The sequence below is a fragment of the Cynocephalus volans genome, chromosome 3 (assembly GCF_027409185.1).
Source record: "Cynocephalus volans isolate mCynVol1 chromosome 3, mCynVol1.pri, whole genome shotgun sequence".
Taxonomy (NCBI): domain Eukaryota; kingdom Metazoa; phylum Chordata; class Mammalia; order Dermoptera; family Cynocephalidae; genus Cynocephalus; species Cynocephalus volans.
In genome coordinates, this window is record NC_084462.1 from 152,949,685 (window position 1) to 152,970,435 (window position 20,751).

Here is a 20,751-nt window from a genome sequence, read left to right on the forward strand (position 1 = left end):
CCCAGTTGGTGTCTTTGGCCATGTGACTCATGTTGGTGGTCTGTCACATTTCCTCAGAGGGAATAAATGTGGTTTTGTCCTGAGTACTCTGTGGACTATCCATAAGCTAAAATTCAAGTCCTGGCTCTCTCTAACAACTCTGTCATTTGACTTCTATGTCTCTGTTTCCTGGAGAAGTAAAGAATTTGTACAAGCTGTTCAAATGGAGGTTTGGGGATAGGTCAAACTACAGAGCAAACACACGACAAATCTTCATGTTCCCTCAGTAGTACTCAAAGAGTTTGAAGAGAGAATATTTTTTATATTAAAATGAACACAAATATTTCTCAGTAAAATGCAAAATCAAGGTGAATTTTTAAGATGAAACTTAAGATTTTATTGGACAAGTTTGAGGAATACCAAATTCTCCAAGTCCTCCTAACTTTCCATAACTCTCAGCCTCCGAACTTCTGTCTGTCATCTACTCCCTCCTGAGTAGAATATCCTAGTCCTCAAAAATCCTGGGTAAATAAGGAATGGCTATAATTTTAAAGAATACATTATATAGAAGATACATTATTGCAAATAGGCTATCAGAAGTGTGGCCAAGCAGACACCCTTCAGAATCTGCTTTTAAAAATAACAAGAACCATTTGTAATTAATACATCTGTGTCTATAAAGCAAACCAAAATTCTAGAAAGATGTATTTTTACAGAGGCAAAATATTTTATTTAGCTTAAACCAGGCCTTATTGTCAAGAGTTCAAAATTTGTGGCATCTAAATTAATGAGCTTTTAACCTTGTAGAAACCTTGGAAGTTAGATTTATCCAGAAACAAAACTCTTTATTTGAAAAGAGCGTCCTAGGGTATCATCTTCCTCACCATCTTCTGTAAGGATTCTATTTCTAATGATGCAAAGCTGATTTTAGTGTCCGTATCATTTACTTCCCTACCATGGCAGGGATATTGGTAGGGATGAATCATTGATAATTATATGTTAAGTTCTTTCCCTCACAGTTCCTTCTGCAGGCTCCTGATTATCGGTGGGTTTTCAGTATATGTTTTTGTAAAGTACTATCAGTTAATAAGTAGATCTACAGAAAGCCAGTGAGTTTAACGGGCAAGTGGATGGGCGGTGCTCATAATCCCAGCCCCTGCCAAGTATTTTTCCGTCCTTATTTAAAATAAAATCACAGCTGTTTCCTGAGAAAGAATAATGATCAGAGTGAAATTAGCAAGAGAAGAAATTGCCAATTTAAAAATGGAAGATATTAAATATTTCTGGATCCTTAGAGGATTCCTCTTAGAAAATCTAGCAGATCTGGGTTTCAGCATCTTTTGCTTGACTTTAAAAGAAAAAATAACATGATAAAATTAAAATTATATGGCTTTTAGTATTCAAGCCAGACAGTTCACAACAGACAAGAAAAATTGCCTTTCTAATACTGGTATAATTAGGCCATAATGCATATGGAGGTTTCTGTGAATTCTCGTCTCCAGTTAGAAAATGGAGTGTTGCTTGCTGCCTTTCTTTGTCATGAAATGAACTAGGTAGTCTTTCCTGTTTTGGGGGAGGGGAATGGCTGGCTCATACAGGGATCTGAACCCATGACCTTGGTGTTATATGGCTTTGCTGTAACCAACTGAACTAACCGGCCAGCTATTTTTTTTTTTTTAATAAATTTGTGAAAACCAAAAAATAGGGCATTCCATGGCATCTACTAACAGTGTAGTTTTTCCATTTCACCAAAAATATAATTTGTGAAGTTGCTGATTTTTATTTATCCATTTTTAACAAGAAATCATTTTTCAGAAGTAAAATTGAATATCTTAAAGCAAATCCTTCTTAAAGAAAAAGTGAAACAGAGCTCTTCAATTTAATTTAAAAGATGCACACGCTCTGATTATGTCCTTTCTATTCTGGGAGTTTCAAAGAAACAGATTTTTACATTACTTCCCTAATACTCAATAAAGTTGCATAATTGACTCACATTGCTGAGGTTGTCACACAAAATCCTGGAATATGATATAGAATAACCTCTGTTTCTATTTAATTTCTGTTGTTGTTTTAGGAGAAACTAAATTTTTTTCCTTTGGAAATTAAAAATTATAGATGTTAATATAATAGATGTTAGTATGGTCTTTTTCTTGGGCCCATTTTAGCAATGTTTGTACAGAAGAAATTACAGGAGCAGTCTTATATCAAATTTGCTTAGAGAAATGGGAAAAGGAAAATATTTTTCTCACAAATAGATTGTCAGAATAAATACCAAAAGTAGAGAATTTGGACCAAAGAATAGTTCAGTTTGCAAATACTATTTTAAAGCATTGTTGCTATTATATAAAGATCATGATCATTCTATTATTCAAATTTCAATTTTTATTTTAAAATTATGCTTTTCACCTGGTTACATAATTCCTCACAGAGGGCAGCAATAATATTTGTTTAATTTTATTAAAAATTTAATCCATTTCTTTTATGCCATGTATCTTCTGATATTTTTATTATAAGCTGTCTGCTTATAGGCATCATAGCTAAAGTAGAGAACACTTTTGTGTTCTTACAGAATCTATGCTTATTCTGGAAGTTTCTGTGATTATACTAACCCCCCCTTGGAAACAATCAGTAGGTATTTTAAATGCCTTTTATGCAGAATGTTATAGTAAATCTTTTTTTTTTTTTTTCCCATGGATATGGTTAGTTTCCTATCTGTTAAAGGAAAGAAAGATTTTACTTTAAGTTTTTGGATATTTTATTTTGTTTTGCCTAGAAAAAAATTTTATGTCTGTAAATCCTAAATGTGGTTAAATGAAAAAGTACACTCATATTAATCAAAATTGTTTTAAGGTATGTCTTTGTCTTTGAAAAAGTGTATTTTATTCTCATGTTGTAAGACTGAGAAATACTGACATGCCTCTTTTCTCTTTGACCTTTGCTTTGTCTCTCAGTGTGGCCGTCACCAGGTCCAGAGATGTGCCTTCTTTTGGGCCTCCCATCCCTAAAGGGGTCACTTTCCCTAAGTCAAATGTGTTCAGGGACTTCCTTTTGGCCAAAGTGATTAATGCGGAAAATGCTGCTCATAAATCAGAAAAGTTCCGGGCCATGGCAACTCGGACCCGCCAGGAATACCTGAAAGATCTGGCAGAAAAGAATGTCACCAACACCCCTATCGACCCTTCTGGCAAATTTCCTTTCATCTCTCTGGCCTCCAAGAAGAAGGAAAAGTCTAAGCCATATCCAGGAGCTGAACTCAGTAGCTTGGGGGCCATTGTGTGGGCGGTCCGGGCCAAAGACTATACCAAGGCTATGGAAATAGACTGCCTTTTGGGAGTCTCCAATGAGTTCATCGTCCTCATTGAACAGGAAACGAAGAGCGTGGTTTTCAATTGTTCCTGCAGAGATGTGATAGGCTGGACTTCAGCTGACACCAGCCTCAAAATCTTCTATGAGCGAGGAGAATGTGTTTCAGTGGAGAGTTTCATTAACAACGAGGACATCAAAGAGATTGTCAAAAGGTTGCAGGTAAGTCTTTTCCTTCCATTTTCATTTCTCTTTCATAAAGCTTTCCAATGCAGACTACAGCCAAGTCACTGAAGCTTGTACTGCTTTTATTAGGTCCTCTGAAAACTCCCTTGATGATGTGAAGCAACACAGAGTTTATCTCACACTGTGTTTTCCATGATTTTTCAGAAAAGTAGCAGAACAAGTGGGGAAGACACATTCATGTTTGTGTTGGAAACCGTTGTGTGTGACCTGATGCCAGTGCCTTGGTGACTGATGTTGCAGCCCAGCCAATCTGGTGCAGTTGTTGAAAATATCTGTTTGATTGAGGATCTGCTGCCTTGAATTTTATAAGGGCAAAATGAGTAGCAGAGTGCAGTTTCTGTTTGCTGCCAGCTCCCCGTAGGTCTCTGTTAGAGGTTTCCTTGTAACTTCAGGGAAGCCATTGAGCTCTTTGAATGCAACAAGTATATTCCTTCTGGCCTAATAAATAGAGACTAGTGAAGGGGAAATAACCAGACTGTTCTTCAGCTGGCAGTAGGGTATTTGGAGGTAAACCTGCTTACAATGTTTTTCCAGTTCCATGTCTACCACTTAATATAGTTTTGCATTAAACCACAATACATTTTATTTCCTTGTCTAGTTTGTTTCAAAGGGTTGTGAATCGGTGGAGATGACTCTGCGAAGAAATGGGCTAGGACAGCTTGGCTTCCATGTCAACTACGAGGGCATTGTGGCGGACGTGGAGCCTTATGGCTATGCCTGGCAGGCAGGGTTGAGGCAGGGCAGCCGCCTGGTTGAGATCTGCAAGGTGGCAGTGGCCACTCTGAGCCACGAGCAGATGATTGATCTCCTGAGAACATCGGTCACAGTGAAGGTTGTCATCATACCCCCCCACGATGACTGCACCCCACGGAGGTAGGTCTGAGTTGGCATTTGTGAAACTGAGGCTGGAAGGCAGGGTCTGTGTACCATGTAGAAGGTGTACCAGGACGGTAGGAGAGTAGGGTGTTGGGAAGAGCAGTAGTTTACATGCGATGATGAAAGTTCCATCCATAGAAAGTCTGGCTCAGGACGCAGCTGTCTTTCAGCATGTGATGGCAGCGGGTGGGCATGTTCCCAGGATTTACATCTCTAGATTTATAAAGTTGCTGTTACAGATAGAGAAGACGGGTAATATCCATCTTAAGCATCTTGCACCAGTAGCTCAGAAACATCGAACTCTTTAAAAGACGCTCAGCATCTAAAACTGTCAGATTTTTTCCTTTTTCGTTTGACAACACTTATTCTCCTCTATCTCGCATTTGTACTCAATTGCGTCCAAAATTCGCAGTATTGTTTTGACCCTCGCTGTCTCAGTCTGGACAGGTGAATGTGACTTCCCGGACTTTTGCTCATCTGCATCTGCATGTGCCGGGAGTTGGTTTCAGACGAGCTGGTGCTGCTCATGATGCTTTGGCAGTTTGGTTCGTAGCCTTTTCCCAGAGGGAAAGTGCAGGAGCTTTCTGCTCCTGCCAGCCCCTGCCAAGCCAACAGCACTGTTGAAAATTTAATTTCTCTGTCTTTGGGGAGGTTTTTTGATGGAATAAATTAATCAGTTTTTTCTCTTCTCTTTGGGGTATGCATATGCTATTTTTGATAGTTTTGAAAAATCTGGTTTTTTAAAAGTCATTATTTTCTAAGAATTTCTCTTAAGTTTTGCAATTAATTGTTAGGCCTCCTAAAGTCAAGATGATGTTCTTTATTTATCCTGTTATTTCCTCAAAATGACCGGTCCTATACCTGAGCTATCGTGGGTTTGTGAATATCAAATGGTGGAATGTAAATGGTTATCATGGGTTATTTGTGTCCTTAAAGAAGTAAGCAGCAGTGACAATCTTTTTTTTTTTTTTAATTATTTATTTTTATTTTATTTTATTTTTTTTTAAATTTTATTTTGTCGGTATACATTGTGGCTGATTATTGCTCCCCTTCACAAAAACCTCCCTCCCTTCTCCCTCCCCCCTTCCCCCCAACAATGTCCTTTCTGTTTGTTCGTCGTATCAACTTCAAGTAATTGTGGTTGTTATATCTTCCCCACCCCCCACCCCTGGTTTTTTTTTTTTTTTGTGTGTGTGTGTGTGTGTGTGTGTGTGTGTGTGTGTGTGTGTGAATTTATATATTAATTTTTAGCTCCCACCAATAAGTGAGAACATGTGGTATTTCTCTTTCTGTGCCTGACTTGTTTCACTTAATATAATTCTCTCAAGGTCCATCCATAGCAGTGACCATCTAAATGTACTTCTGTTCTTCAAACCAAGTGTTACAACTAAACTTTGTTTGGGATAGTATTTTCTAATACAGCTTACCTCCAAGATGGCCTAGGGATTGTGCACATATGACAAAATATAGTGAAATCCCTTTGTGTGACAGTTTTAAGAAATATTCTCTTTTGGTTGACTGGATTTCCCTGGAAGCCAAAACATATATCCAGAACTTTTAATTTTGGCTATTTAGGGGCGGGGATGGGATGGCAAGTTTAGGTCTTTCTAGTTTCACAGTCCAGCTCTTACCTGCCATTGGAGCACACGTCCTTCCTTACATGCCAGAATAGACGGTGAGATGCTGGTAAATTGTCTTTCCATTGGGGAAAAAAGCTTTGATGTGTAGTATTTGCTGATTCCTGCGGTGTCAGTACCCCTGCTGCAGCTGATTTCAGGCTACCAGCATGACGTCCCTGAAGGCAGCGTTGGGGTAGATGGGACAATGGCTCTAGCACGCCACTGAGTGAATGACCCATGGTTGTCTTAATCCCCAACATCACCCTGAAACACACATGCCACCCTCTCGTAGCCAGCAAGCTGCCAATGACACATCAGCAGGGTGCTGGGACAGGAGTCTCCATGGGTCTGGAGCCATGTTCTGCCCCCTTCACTGCAGCACTGCAGTTTCCATCAAGAAGCCACTGTCAGACCTTCTGGGCAGGTGGGAGGTGCTGCTGTTGATGTCTCTACAGTACTGGAGAGCCTGCCCCACTCCTTCCTTCAGAAGTAACTTCAAAAGGAACAGTTGAAGCATTAACACCTTGTTACAGTTTTCAGCAAAATAAGATAATGCTCTTCTGTCATTTTCCTTCTCTTCGGCACTTCACACTCCCACTGCTCTTTTCCTGGCACCTAATTACTCTGCTCTGTGACTAGCCACCCTCCTCCTCTTCCTCGGTGTTACCTTACCATACTGCAGCTCCAGCAGAGGCAGCTGCCCACTGCCCTGCAGCCGCCTGGCTCTTCAGATCTTCAGGACCCTGAGGGTCACAGGCACTGGAGAGTGCTGCGATGGTGTGTAATATGAACTCCTGTGGGTTTTTATGTTCCCACGGGAGAGTCATTCAAAAAAGGCAAATTATTTTTTCTTTTTTAAAAAAAGATGACCGGTAAGGGGATTTTAACCCTTGACTTGATGTCAGCACCATGCTCACCCAAGTGAGCTAACTGTCCATCCCTATATAGGGAATCGAACCCGTGGCCCTGGTGTTATCAGCACCACACTCTCCCAAGTGAGCCATGGGCCAGCCCAGCAGCTTCTTTTAAAAATATAAAAAGAGTAGTTGAACAACAAGAAAGTGTTGCTTAAATAACAAATGTGAAAGGAGTCTCTTTTCCCTGTTCTTGGAAAATAAGCAGACCCTTCTATGAATTGCTTCCAAACTACACTAATTTTTAAGAGAAGAATTGATAGGGAGAGTAAAGCAGAATTTCTGAGCCCCTACTATGTGCTCAGCATTTTAAAAAAATGTTCATGGCAGCTTCATTTTCATTAAAGCAAGAAGCGTGAGTCTTGCAGACGTACAGTAGAGTGAACGCGACCCGCTTGAATGACAGTGTGATGCAAGCAGTCCTGGGGGCTTCACTGGAAGCCTGCCCCTGGGATGAGAAGCCCCTTCTGCAGGAGGCGCCCTATCCATCACCCTCCATTCCTCAACCCCTCTGGAGTACATGGCCAGCATTAATATATTAGCGCCTGTTTCAACATCATTCTCTTGACAAGATGAAAAATGCCTGGATAATGGGTTAAATTGTGATGCTCTGAATGGTATTGCATGGCAGTGATGCAGTTTAATCTTTATTAAACTGGAGGGCCACTAGCCTACAGTTTTTAAGGAAAGCAATCAAGGGCCATTCGAAGTGAAGAGCTAAAAACAAGTTACATAAAAAGACCAAATTACTTTTTAAATAAGAACAGGCCACAAAGTTTTTTCTTCATTTAAAAAAACAAGTATTTTAAAGTGCAGAAGCATACTGCTTTAGAGCTAGGAGTGTTATTAGAAATCGTCTGGTTCAAATCTTTCATTTTTCAGATGAAGAACTATTTCAAAGAGGTTACATGATTTTTCCAAGCCAAAGTCACATGTTCAACCATTTCTCTATTTCATCGTGTCTTAAGGAAAAAGGAGAGCACAATAAAAAAAGAAGAAATTAAAAGAGAAAGAATAAAAAGTCTGAAAAAGAATAAGGAGATGGAATGGCTTTTCAATTAATTTGTGGTTTCAGAGGGTCACTATTTGTCACTTTTAGCCCTGAAATTATAATTCCTGCTGATCACAGCTCTTTAACTGGGTTTTATAAAAGTTGTTGAATTTTCCTTTTTGTCATGTTTGGGGACTTGGAGAGGTATTCTTTAGTTAGTGACTAAAATAAGATTAACCTATAGGTAGATTGATTCTGTAGATTCAAATTCCAGCTATGCCACCTCCTGGCTGTGTAAACTTGAGCAAGTTAATCTCTCCAGGCCTTCATGTCCTCATCGATAAAGTGGGGATGATGGTAGTACCTACTTCATAGAGTTGCTGCGGTATGGCTAGATTAGTGCCTGGCCCATTGGAAATTACAGATGTCATTAGAGTTGCCATTTGTCAACACCAAATTTTACTTAGAATGATAGAATAAAAATCTTTTTTTATGCATGTTTGTGCATGACATTAAAAGCCAGCTTTCGTCTTTGTTCTTCAGTGTACTGTTTACTTCTTGATTCCTTATATTATTCTTACATTTTGCAGAGGTAAGTAAGAGAGCAGGAAGCCAGTGGTGGTTACCCTCACCATGGAAGGCGATCAGAAATGGCAGGTGCCTAATGGCTAGCCCTATGCGACCTTCTTCACTGTTTCATTCTCTATGAATGAATCTCCTCTTCCTGCTTAGACTTTATCTTACTACATTCTGTTGATATAGGATTTGCAGAATGTTTCAAGATATACGTTTAGAGTAATATAAATGAAATATAGACTATAGAGAAGGCAAAGTTTGACTAAAGGGAGCTTTTAACCAGTTTTAGCAGTAACGCAGCTTAAAAGACTATTTTGGAGTGTGTGAAGGAGAAAGTTTAGCAATTCTCCATTCCAAATCTCTCATTTTACAGAGAAAGTAAGGCCCAAAGACGAAATAAGCTTGTCTATTTGGTATTACAGTATTATTGTTTCTATTACCATAATTATCATTATTTATTTACTTATTCCTTGCCTGGTGCAAAATGGACTTGAAGCAGCCTATGAAGGTACATGTACAGTGTCACAAAATAAAACTCAGCCAAGGAATTTGTGTGCAGGGGATGCATATGGGAGGTGGTAGTAAAAGGAAAACATGGCCTAGGTGAAAGTTTTTTCAAAGTTGGTGCCCAGTTAGAAATTATATCAAAGTCTAAGATAATATTCCCTAGTATGAGAGAAAAGGGTTTATGACGTAAGAAGTCATTAACTGCTAAAAGTAACATCAAATGTGCCATAAAGCAATTTTTTCTCAAACTGCAGATCATAAGTCCCAAGTAGGTCACAAAATCAGTTTAGGAGGTTGCACCCAAGATATTTTTTTTCATGAAATATATTAATATAGCAAAATGGAAGATATCAGAGTAAGGGTGAATATGTATGTGTATTTATAGTTATACACAGTGTAAAATGTACTTCTTACTTGGGTTTTGGTCAAAAAAATTGGAAAGACATTGCCATTGAAGCACAAAAGGGGCACAGTGGAGCCTTGGACAGAGGGTCAGATTGCAGTTGACCTAGGCTTTGGGGGAATTGGGAGGAGGGAGTGGTAAGAAAACCCCAAGAAGAAAGTACCCATTAGAGATGCAGACTATGACTGAATAGGTCAAGGACTTCAGTAGACAGTCTTGTTCCTCCTAGGCACATGCTCCAAAAGCAGCACTTTTCAAAAATGAAGACTCTCCCGAAGACATGGAAGAGGATACATTATGGAAAACATGTTTGAAATGTCAGAAGTCAACCGTGAGACACATGGACAAGGTCATAAAAGAGTGGCACCTCGCATAGTCCTTACTCTCCCAGCAGCCGACTACATAAGCCCTTGCATTCTGCTCACCCCTGCCCCCAGCCTCAGCCCCACATTAAGACTAGGCCTTTGGCTGGACACCCCTTGCACCCACACTGTCCACAGCCACATGTGGCTACAGAGCACTTATGTGCCTGGTTCAAAGTAAGACCTGCCATAAGTGTAAAATGCACATCAGATTTAGAAGAATGTAAAATATCTCATTAACAATTTTTCAATATTGATTACATATTGACATAGCATTTTAGATAAATTGGGTTAAATTAAATGTATTATTAAATTAGTTTTACTAGGTTTGTTTTTCTTTTCTGAAATTTCATTTGTGGCTCATGCTTGTGGCTCGAATTCTCTTTTTATCATATAAGGGCAATTTGTACCCTCCTTACACTACCTCTAAAGTGTCTCTTAAAGATCTGTTTCATAATCACTCAGTTAACCCCTGCTTTCCACATCTTCCCACCTGTTCTCCAATTCTTGAAATTTAAGAAGGGAAATCATTTTTTTCACTTATGTATGAAATTCAAATGCATAGTTTGAGTTAATGATTTAGTGGGAATAGGTTTTTTCAGTAATTTGTTTCTCAATCAAGTTAATAACTGAGAGAACTTCCCCTGGTTTGGGCAAAGGCAATTAAAAGTGGGTTCCAAAGTTCCTGAGGTTTGGGGGTTCAGATGGTAGCACAAAATGAGGCTAAAGCGATGAGACATTTGTGCCTGCCATTAATTTCACTCAGGGCTGCTGCCCTGCTATGTGTGATTCCTGGCTTTTGGGGGACTGGGGGGGGAGTCTGATTTCAGATTATGCTTTGTTCTCTAGGGATTTGATAATTGCGGTATTTCTTTAATTTCTTTTCTCCTTCTGAGCTAAATTTTGCTCTTGGTTTTAATTTTGTGGTTTCTTCCAATTTAATTTCTTGGCTCTCGGGATCCCAACAAATTTAAAACTGTACACCCTTTCAGATCCCCAATCGTGATATGCAGTGAAGGGTGTGTAAAGCTGATTGCTTGTTTCCTCCAAGGTCCCGTGTTCTCAGGGTCTCCTCCCCTGTCATGTGTCCTGATGGCCTTTCATCCCTAGGTATCAGGGTGACACTGCCCACCCCTCCCCCTGCAGGGTGAACATGGGTTTCATTGTTTTTTTAAAGCCTGCATATCTCAGGCTCAAGAGTTAGGATTGAGTAAAGGAAAATACTAGTGCATTACTTGCTACGGATTCTGGTTTTTGAAAGGAAAATAATTAGCGGGCCCAGAGATTGAAAGATGGTTTAAAACAGAGGATGAAGTTTTGGATCCATTTTAAGTGTTAATGAGAATCACTGTGGTTCCACCCATAAGAAAAAGCAGTATTAATTGTCCTTCTCCCTGTGCTTTCTCCCTAATAGGAGTTGCTCTGAAACCTACCGCATGCCAGTGATGGAGTATAAAATGAACGAAGGCGTTTCATATGAATTCAAGTTTCCCTTCCGAAATAATAACAAGTGGCAAAGGAATGCCAGCAAGGGGGCTCATTCACCTCAAGTCCCATCCCAGGTGCAGAGTCCCATGACCTCACGGCTGAACTCTGGGAAAGGGGATGGGAAAATGCCTCCTCCAGAAAGAGCCGCCAACATTCCTCGAAGCATCTCCAGTGATGGGCGCCCACTAGAGAGGCGGTAAGTGTGCCTTCAAAGGTTTGCTCTAAATCTTTTCCCCAATTTAAATAACACCAGACCCAAAAGCACTGACTGTAGGCCTATTCATATTTTACCAGAAATCAAGAATTAAAACTGAGATGCATGTCCTAGTGGCTTTCAAAGCATGGTAGCATTCCAAAGCCAGAAGGATAAAGAAACATATTCCAGCAAAGCATTCGTCTCTGTGCAATGGAATTTGCGCTTTGCTCTTTAAATTCCGCATGATTATCAGCAGAATTCATCACTGTGCATGTAGCGGCCGTATGGATTAGAACTTAATAGACTCTTTGAGGTAACAGTGACCTTATTATCATCTTTGACAGTCTTCATCATTTTGGGACAACCGATATGATAGCAACAGAATGCAGATTTCTGGTTGAATATCTGTGTTTCCCATTTTTAGGAGTTGCTCTAAAACCTGCCACATGCCAGTACAAAATGAATGAAGGCGTTTCATACGAATTCAGGTTTTCCTTCTGAAATAATAATAAATGGCAAAGTAATGCCAGCAAGGGGGCTCGTTCACCTCAAGTTCCATCCCAGATACACAGTCCCATGCTTTCACAGCTGAACACTGGGAAAGGAGATGGCAAAATAAAGAACTGTGAGAAAGGAAAAATAGTAAAGTACAAACGTATTTTCCACTGTTCTAAAAGTAGAAGAAAATAGTGGGGAGAAGGTGTGACAAACACTCAGCCCAGCCCTGAGTGAAATAAGCAGAAGGGAGAGGGATTGAGGGATCCTGGAAAGTAAGAAACCAAGGTTTGTTGTTAAATTGAGGGTCATAGTGGATTCCCTTGCAAAAGGCAACAGGTTAACTCTGCCTTTACAAGGATGCCCTAGTACTTTTGAAATTAACTGTAGAATGCAGCACTTTGAACTAGTCTAGGCCTAAAATTAAACTAGAGTAAGTACTTTCAAAGTGTGAATACAAATTGACTATTAAAATTTTAAATAATTGCACTATAAATTTAGTTTTACCCCTAATTATGTATGCTAATGAAGGAGACAGTTTAATTGAATAAGCTGCTAGTCACCTGCTGGAATAAGCCAGCTTCCTTCTGTCCACCCCACTATCCTTTCACCATTGCTACTGCTTGTCTTGATCACATCTCAGAATGCTTTCGTGGAAACCCTTAGAAAACTGTGTTGGGCCGAAGGAAGGGTCTTTAGAAGCCAAAACATGACCCTGACTCATCTGAGCAACAGGAACCAGGTCCTGCAAGAACAGGCTGCCAAGAAAAATGGTTCCTAGATATGCGTAAATTAGTCACTGGTACAACTTAACTTAGGAGCAGAAAGCTGGAGTTTTAGAAACCATACTTTGAAGTCTTTTATCTTAGTCTAGCTTTCAAGTTATTGGATAAAATATTGTCACTTAACTGTTTGAGAATACTAGGATACCATATAGAAATAATTTACTAAAAACACACATAAAAAGTTTTCTTTCTAAAATTCTGCATTTAGGGCCAGCCCTGTGGCTCACTCGGGAGAGTGCAGCGCTGGTAGCACTGAGGCCGCGGGTTCAGATCCTATATAGGGATGGCTGGTGCGCTCACTGACTGAGCGTGGTGCAGACCACACCGTGCCGAGGGTTGCGATCCCCTTACCGTCCCCCCCCCCCCCCGCAAAAAAATTAAAATTCCACATTTAATCTTGGAGATTTACTTACAGAGCCTTGCTATTTATCTCACTAAAAGATTCCTCTCCCAAAGTGGCCACATTCCCATCTGGACTCCTCTTACTTTCATTATTTTTGAGGAGGAAAAACATCCAAGAGATCTCTGAATAAATTCTTTGTTGTACACATTCCAAACTTGGCTCCCTCCGAGGTGTGTGTTAACTGGAATTCATGACTTGGCCCGCATGTTGAAAGATGAACTTAGGAAGCCATTGTTTCGAGAAGGACCTTTTTTCCCTCACAATGCTATTTTCTTTCTCTCCAGAACAGTCAGCAAGCTTTCACAAGTGAAATTGGTTTCATGTCATTTCCTTTGTACAATATTCCATATGATAAAATAGCAGAATGTATTTTGATTCCGTGTTGAATTTAATTTCTGCGGCAGAAACTAAAGCTTGTTGCTGAACATACTGACCTACAAAGTAAAAATATTTTTCGTAGCTAATTATCTTACAATGGGAGCAGCTTTCAGTGCCAGAGAATGCCTGGCTCCATGTTGCCAGATGGAGCTGCTTGAGTTCTAAAGGTTATTTCTGCATGTACTTGTGTCTGCCTTTCATCTTAACTCACCCGGAGAAGCGTGCATGTCACTGAGTGCTCGCCCTGTGAGACTGAGAGTGGCCTGTGACTGTCTAAGCTGTACAGACCCAGGTGGCACAAGAGAGGCTGCCAGTAGTTTGGGGGAAAATGTAACCTCTACTCAGCGCCTCCTAACGCTTCTTAGTTTCAGGTATTCTCTGAGCATGCTAGGCTAGGATTTCAGATCTCAGGGTGAAACCTTCACCTTACATTTCCAGGATATTAGAGTCATTTGGCTCATCTTCACTTTGAAGTATATGGTAATGAGGTGGATATTCTTCTGAGAAAATTTAGAGTTCAATTTCCTATCTCATCATTCCTAATTTTTAGTACACAATATCTTTTAAGTTTTAAGTTCAAGGCATAAATAGAAGGGACTATTTGAGAACCTTTGTTTCGCTATAATTTCAGGAATGTTTGGGCATAAAGTAGATTCATGACATTCATCAGGGCTCCTTTCTGAAGGGCCGGCCCGTGGCTCACTTGGGAGAGTGTGGTGCTGACAACACCACGGCCACGGGTTCGGATCCCTATATAGGGATGGCTGGTTAGCTCACTTGGGAGAGCCTGGTGCTGACAACACCAAATCAAGGGTTAAGATCCCCTTACTGGTCATCTTTTAAAAAAAGAAAAAAGAATACTTCCTGAGTCCTTCGTGAAACCCCACATTCTTAAAGTTCACCTCAGAATATAATTTTCTCCACAAAATGTAGCAAAATATAACTAAAATTTAAGCATTCCATTTATAGTCTTACCCAGAACAAAATGCCATACTGAGATATGGAAGTGAGGCTCCCAGCCAGGGCACTCTTCGTTCATTGGACCCTTCCCTGCATACCAGCCCTGCCCCGGATGCCACTTACATTTGTACCTGGGAAATTTATAACATATGATGTGGACCTTTCAGATGAATCATTAAGTAGTCAAAACAAGTGCCAAGGGTCTGCCATACCTTGAGTCTTGCCTTACCAACAATGACATGGCCTGAAGTACTGCTCTACAGGTGTTTCATTACATTTGTTTTTCTCCCCCAGGTTAAGCAAGTTGTATTTAACTGTAGAGAAACCAGCTGTATGTAAGTTTAAGTTAGCAGCCATGTCAAGTCTGCTCGGCTCTGCTATACATTGACCGTGACTGCATCTAGCATAGTCCATTTTGGACAAAAATGTTAATTTACTGCTTAATTTTTCTTTAATTGTATGCAGTATATCAGACTTAAAGTTCATTAGAAAAGTATTTGTGGAATAGATTATTATTTTTCATTCAATACCACGGCAGGATTTTTATGACATACTAAAATATGTTGGTTTTTTGGGTTTTTAACAAGAATTCTTTATCTGGATGATGTTTTCTATAAAGAGAAAATGATGTGGTAAGAACTGATGACCCATCTAAATAGGACAAACCCTAATTCTGTTTGATTTGAATATATGAGTTTTATGCTCTCCACGTGGCCTTCTGATTACAGGACTTTATAATGTTTGTAGGAATCATATTTGTTAACAGAATTAATATTTTTTCAACAGAAGAAATAGGTAATATGATGCAATCACTGTTTTGGCTTCAAATTTATCTAGAGTTTAAGGATAGGATTGAAATAAAAATAGCTGGCTGTTACACACTGAACTGATACGTTACTGTGTTTAAACATAATGTGGGATCAGTAATAAAATCTTGATCTGTGTTGTTATGTTCAGAAAAGTTTAGCTATTTCAGGGGCTTTGGATAAACAACAGGCATCTTAGCATATAAAAGAATTTTCCTTTCTCCTTTTTTCAGATGAAGTGTTACCAACCTTCATGTAAATATCCAGTGTGAGATCTCATTGAACCATTGGTAGTTTGAGTTTTACCTGGGTGCCGCACTATTCCCCGTCCCCCCCTGCATTTAGCTCTGAGTAGCTGAATGGAGGTGCTTCTTTATTTACATAGAGTTGTGGCTGGCTGAATATTGTTGAAACAAACAAGAGTTCATTCAGAAAGCATAATAGTTCTGTGCCCATTCAATCTTTATTTTTCAGGAAATGCTTTCTTAATTTATTTCATACAGGTTCTATCCTAATCTTCACTGTGTTATTTTCTACTTTCAGACAAGACCAGCAGCACTCATTTAATTTTTACTCTTATTTAGAACATTAGCTATGGTTAGAAGTTTCAGGACTTGTACTTTCTGAATACTGTCCACCTGGATCACAGTTGTATGACTTGACGTGAGGATTTTTAAATCATGGGACTTCAGAGCTTTACTGGGTTTCTTCCGCTAGGTCTGCATTGACTGCCATATGCCTAAAGCCACTGGATGTTTTTCGTTCCTTAGATCATCTGATACCATTCACCACTCCCTCTTTCTGTTTCCTTGTCTTCCAAAACTTTACTCCTGATTTTATTTTGTATCATTGGCTCTTTGCACCTATCTCATCATCCTGAAATTTTGTATTCCCCGTGATTCCATTCTCATTTTTGTTCAAATCCCACACTGTGCAGTATCTCTATAGTGGTTCGTCCACTTCAGTAATCTCAGCCATCACCTGTATGTGGGCAGTTCCTAAACCGTATCCATTTTGCCTTGGCCTCTTTTTCACTTTTCATATTTATGGGCTAACTACCTGCTAACACCTGCACTTGAAGGTCACACAGGACTTCTGTGTGTGAGACACTTAACCTTCACCTGCACCTCCTTTTACCTCTTCCTTCTCACGTGTTACCCACCTTGGTGAATGGCTTTACCATCTACCTGAGTATCCAGATGGAAATAAGATTCATAATCAATTTCTCCTACATCCTCATCGCCATCTCAACATCTGTTAATTTCCCAAGTCTTTAACTTCTGTTGAGTTCTTCATTTTTAAGTGTCCTCCTTGTCATTGCTTTAGGAGCTCTCATTTCCCATTAGGAAAATTTCTTAAGTAAATTTCTTACTAAATCAAACAGCCTCCAAGTTTGATTACCAGCCTCCCACTGGAAGGTAAACTACTAAAAATGGAAATGCTCCTCATGCCATGACTTTCATTACAGCCCTTCCATGGTTCTGCACAGCCTTTAGTATCAAGTCCAAGTCCCTGCACAGTCAGTAAAGGCTCTGTGAGTTTGCCTCTTTGGCCTTGCCTTTCTCTGCACTCTGTCCTCATCACCCCACCCCAGCCACAGTCCTGTTTCTAGTTCTCTCAAAGTGTCCTGCTCTCTTTGATGCCTTTACAGATGTTCTCTTGATCTGCCCTTCCACGCCCTCTTTACAGCTTGGCTCCCCCTGCACCACCTCTGAGAAATCTCCTTTAATTTCTCTAAAACACTCTCCTCCCTTCTCTCCCTTAATTGCTTCTCTAGGAGTGTTCGTATCACCAAATGCCCTCTTCATGCTCAGAATTGATTATACTTTATTTTAATCTTATTTGACCATTTTTTCAATTTAGCCTGCCTTATTCATCTTTGTTTCCAAAGGACCAATCACAGACTCTGGCATTTAATAGGCTCCCAATGATTTTTTTTTTTTTAACTTTATTTAGTGGAATGGTTTACCGTGTTATATTCACAGTTCACATAGATAGTCCAGCCTTCCAAAAAAAGAGTTTCCTCTACTTTCCACTCTGGTAATGAACCTTTAACAGCAAAAGAGCTAATTTAAGTAACTAGGGACAGAACTTAAGCAGGAGAAAATGAATCAGTATCTTTTTATAAAATTAAATGATAGGTAAAAGCAAAACACTTTGTAGCACAATAAAATGATAACATCAAAGCAAGTTTTAAGTAGAATTCTTTGGTTTTTGTTGGCTGTGTTTAGTACACTCCTATTTTAAAAGTATATTGCTGCTGAAACTTGTCTAAAATGGACTTAAATGGAATGTAAGTTCTTGATTGAATCTCCTATAAAAAGTTATAGTTGAAACCAAATTACGGTGGTGTATTTGTCAGCCCAGATAAGGGAGAAAAGCAGAGGGCTATGCTTGACTTAAAGTCACTGAGGTCCGAGGGCTCCTTTTCTCCGCTCTTACTAGGAGCTCACATACTCTGGCATCCATGCTGGCACTGGAGTTGACATGAGTTTCAAGTTCACATTTTTAGATAATATTACAATGATAGTTCCTATTCAAGCATTCAGGAAATGGACACAGCAGCTTGATCTTGGCACACCCTCCAATTCCTTTTCATTTACAAACAGCAGAGAGGCCCAGGGCATGAGAGGAAGAGGCTCCAGCATGGTCCCCAGCGCAGGCTCCTGAGCTGCTTACTAGTTGTTCCTTAGGCCTCAAAAGTAGCTGGTCTGCACGCAGCCTAGGAAACATTTCCATAAGGGCTTCCTTCCTGTGGAGCCACCTGGAAACTCCAGTGGCACCAGGATAGCAGGCTGTGCAAATTGGGTATTGTGGGGATATGGGTAGAGCTTCCCAGCCTGGGCTAATGAGTCAGTCTTCAGCCTGATCTTGGTTAAGCATGTGGTGGATCAGTGTGTTTCCATGAGCAGGTTGTGTTGTCTTCAGCAACAGAGTCTTTGGTGAGACAGAGAGGATGAATTCAAAATGCCTACTGTGCTAAAAATAGCCATGTTGAACTGTGCAGCTGCAGAAGTCACAGGGGATTCTGCAAAAATTATCTATGCAAATTGGAATGGACCTTAGAGAGATGATGTTGTAAAAAGCGGTCATATCCCGGAATGGGCAGTAAAGTGGTGTGTGGTATTAGCGTTCTGCATATCACTAAGGAACTGTACTCCTCTATATACCCAGCAACTGGGTCCTGTCCTTCTCCCAGATCTAGGCAGTATTCTGCATCAGGACCTTCCTGGGAGGCCTAGCCGGTCCCACCTCATGGGAAGGTCTGCAAGGGCCCACAGTGTCCTGGGCTTTCTTGAACCACCTCCCTCCCCTTTGCATGCATGTGACATCGGGAAGGCCTTCCCAGAAGCCAGAGCCAACATGTGTCCTGCCGTAACTCTCCTAAGGAGTCTGAAGCCCTTTGCCTGATAGGGGCACATCAGGTACAAGAAACATCATTGGAAATTTAAATTATTTTTAGGGGGGAAAAAAAAGTATGTTCTGCCTTATATGTGAAATCACTGGCACTTTTCTTCAAGATTTGTTGCTTGCACAGCACCTTTATAAGCTTGTAGAAATTAGTGATAATTAAGACAAATTAGCTACCTAGACTTACCCCACAGTCGCCAGTGTGAAGTTTTCCCAGAAGCATATTGTTCAACACCCTGGATGATGAGTGGTCTGACTAAGGTCTTTTTGCTCGTGAAAATCACTTGGGATGGTGACGGAGTGGTAGTTTGTGATCTACCTATCATTAAAGTAATGAGAAAAGTGGGTTAGCAACAAATTAGTAAAGAGCCACAAAAAATGATTATATTGTATAATGATAAATATAGTAATGATACTGATTTGAGGATCACATATTGCACACAGGTATGTACAATCGTTTCAATTAATACAATTTTTTTTAATTTTAAAGAAAGAAAAGAAAAATGAACTGTCAATAAACACTTGTTCTCCCCCCCCCACCACCAAAAAAAGTGGGTTTAATTTCCTTTGTATCTATAGGAACAGTTGCTGTGAAATAAAGAGACAGGCAGAGTGTCCACAGGCCTGGTCGGCAGAGGTGAATCCATCTCTTCACCCGAGCGTGTGTATTTCTGTGGGTTAGGCATGTTCGGACTCTGACCACCAGGCTCTTGGCTGGTCGCTATATCACAGACAGCGTGTTAGGCACTGCATCAGCTCGTAAAGATCCCCTGGACCTTCTGCTCTGTACCACCCCTTTAGGTCTGCAGGCCGATTTTTAGAAACTTAGCACAAATACATAAGGAGGAGATGCAGGGGAGGCAAGGGGGCTGACTCCTCCACCTGGCCCTTCTTGCAAGTGTATGTAGGAGTTCACTGTCTCTCTCTACCCTACCCTGCTCCCTGAGAAAATCAGAATCAAGCCTAATAGTCTTCCAATCTGTTGCTTTTTGTTTGGCTCTTGTAGTTTTCCATTATATTAAAAAAATGGCAGATGACTGTAACATACTGAATGGCATAGAATAAGAGTAGGGATGTAGAAATGATGGTAGAGAACATTCCTGACCCATGATCAGCAATATGTGCTCATTCTGTAATTGAACTAGTTTGGGCTTTATTGTAAAATTCTGAAATCCAGGAGCATTAGTGCTGGTAGAATGCTCTATGGGAAAGGAAGGTAGGCTGTGTGATGGCATTTTTCTCTCCTAGTGTGGTGCTCACTTAGGGTGGTTGTAAGGAGCAGGACAGCAGTCTTGGGGACCACTTGAGGGCACAGGTGCAGCCACTCCGAGCAGAGGCCAGCATCGTTGCTGTATTCCAGCTTCTAGTTCCCTAGTTTTTGTTTATGCGGTGGGATAAGGAAATAATTTATTTTGATTTGTGTTTTCCAGACTTTAAAATCCTAGCATGCCCAACACCACTTAGCTTCTCATTAAAAGAGTTGGTTGTAACTCCTTTTCATGAAGTATTTGTGAATATTGGTGGCAGGCAAGACTGGTCAAAGAGGTTAGTATTTGTGGTGGGCTAATGGATTCTGATCTACTTGTGTATCTCTCACATTGCAGACTTATATTATCAGTTGTCCTATACTTTGGCAAAAAACAAAAAGGACATTATTTGGGCATTCTGGGCCTGCTGACCTGGGGTCTGCAGGACCAGCTCTGGCCACACCACTGCTTGGCCTCAGAGCCTGCTGTGCTTCCCTGTTGCCTACCAGATGAAGGCTGTGCTTCCTCAGCTTGTCATGAAGGACGCACCCAGCAAAACCCACTTGTCCTTCCAGTCACAGCCTAACAGGTCATCGTGGATGCCACATAGACCCCTCACGTTCCTATGCCCTGACTCCAGATTTCGGTGAATGTATTAGACCGTTTTGTGTTGCTATGACAGAAATACCTGAGACTGGGTAATTTATAAAGGAAAGAGGTTTATTTGGCTTACGATTCTGGGACAGCTGCATCCGGCATGGGCCTCAGGCTGCTTCTGCTCATGGTGGAAAGTGGCAGGCAGCCGG

The 20,751-nt window shown here is 40.4% G+C and overlaps 1 protein-coding gene across 4 annotated transcripts in view; it reads left to right on the forward strand.

Annotated features, from left to right (window-relative positions):
- SIPA1L1 (signal induced proliferation associated 1 like 1) overlaps nucleotides 1–20,751 on the forward strand; it is a 131,538-nt gene that overhangs the window by 65,114 nt on the left and 45,673 nt on the right. For all 4 annotated transcript variants that reach the window (XM_063088672.1, XM_063088673.1, XM_063088674.1 and 1 more), the window contains exons 7-9: nucleotides 2,931–3,504; nucleotides 4,127–4,401; nucleotides 11,191–11,460. In XM_063088672.1, the coding sequence (XP_062944742.1) occupies nucleotides 2,931–3,504; nucleotides 4,127–4,401; nucleotides 11,191–11,460 (1,119 nt within the window). The remainder of the gene's footprint in view (nucleotides 1–2,930; nucleotides 3,505–4,126; nucleotides 4,402–11,190; nucleotides 11,461–20,751) is intronic.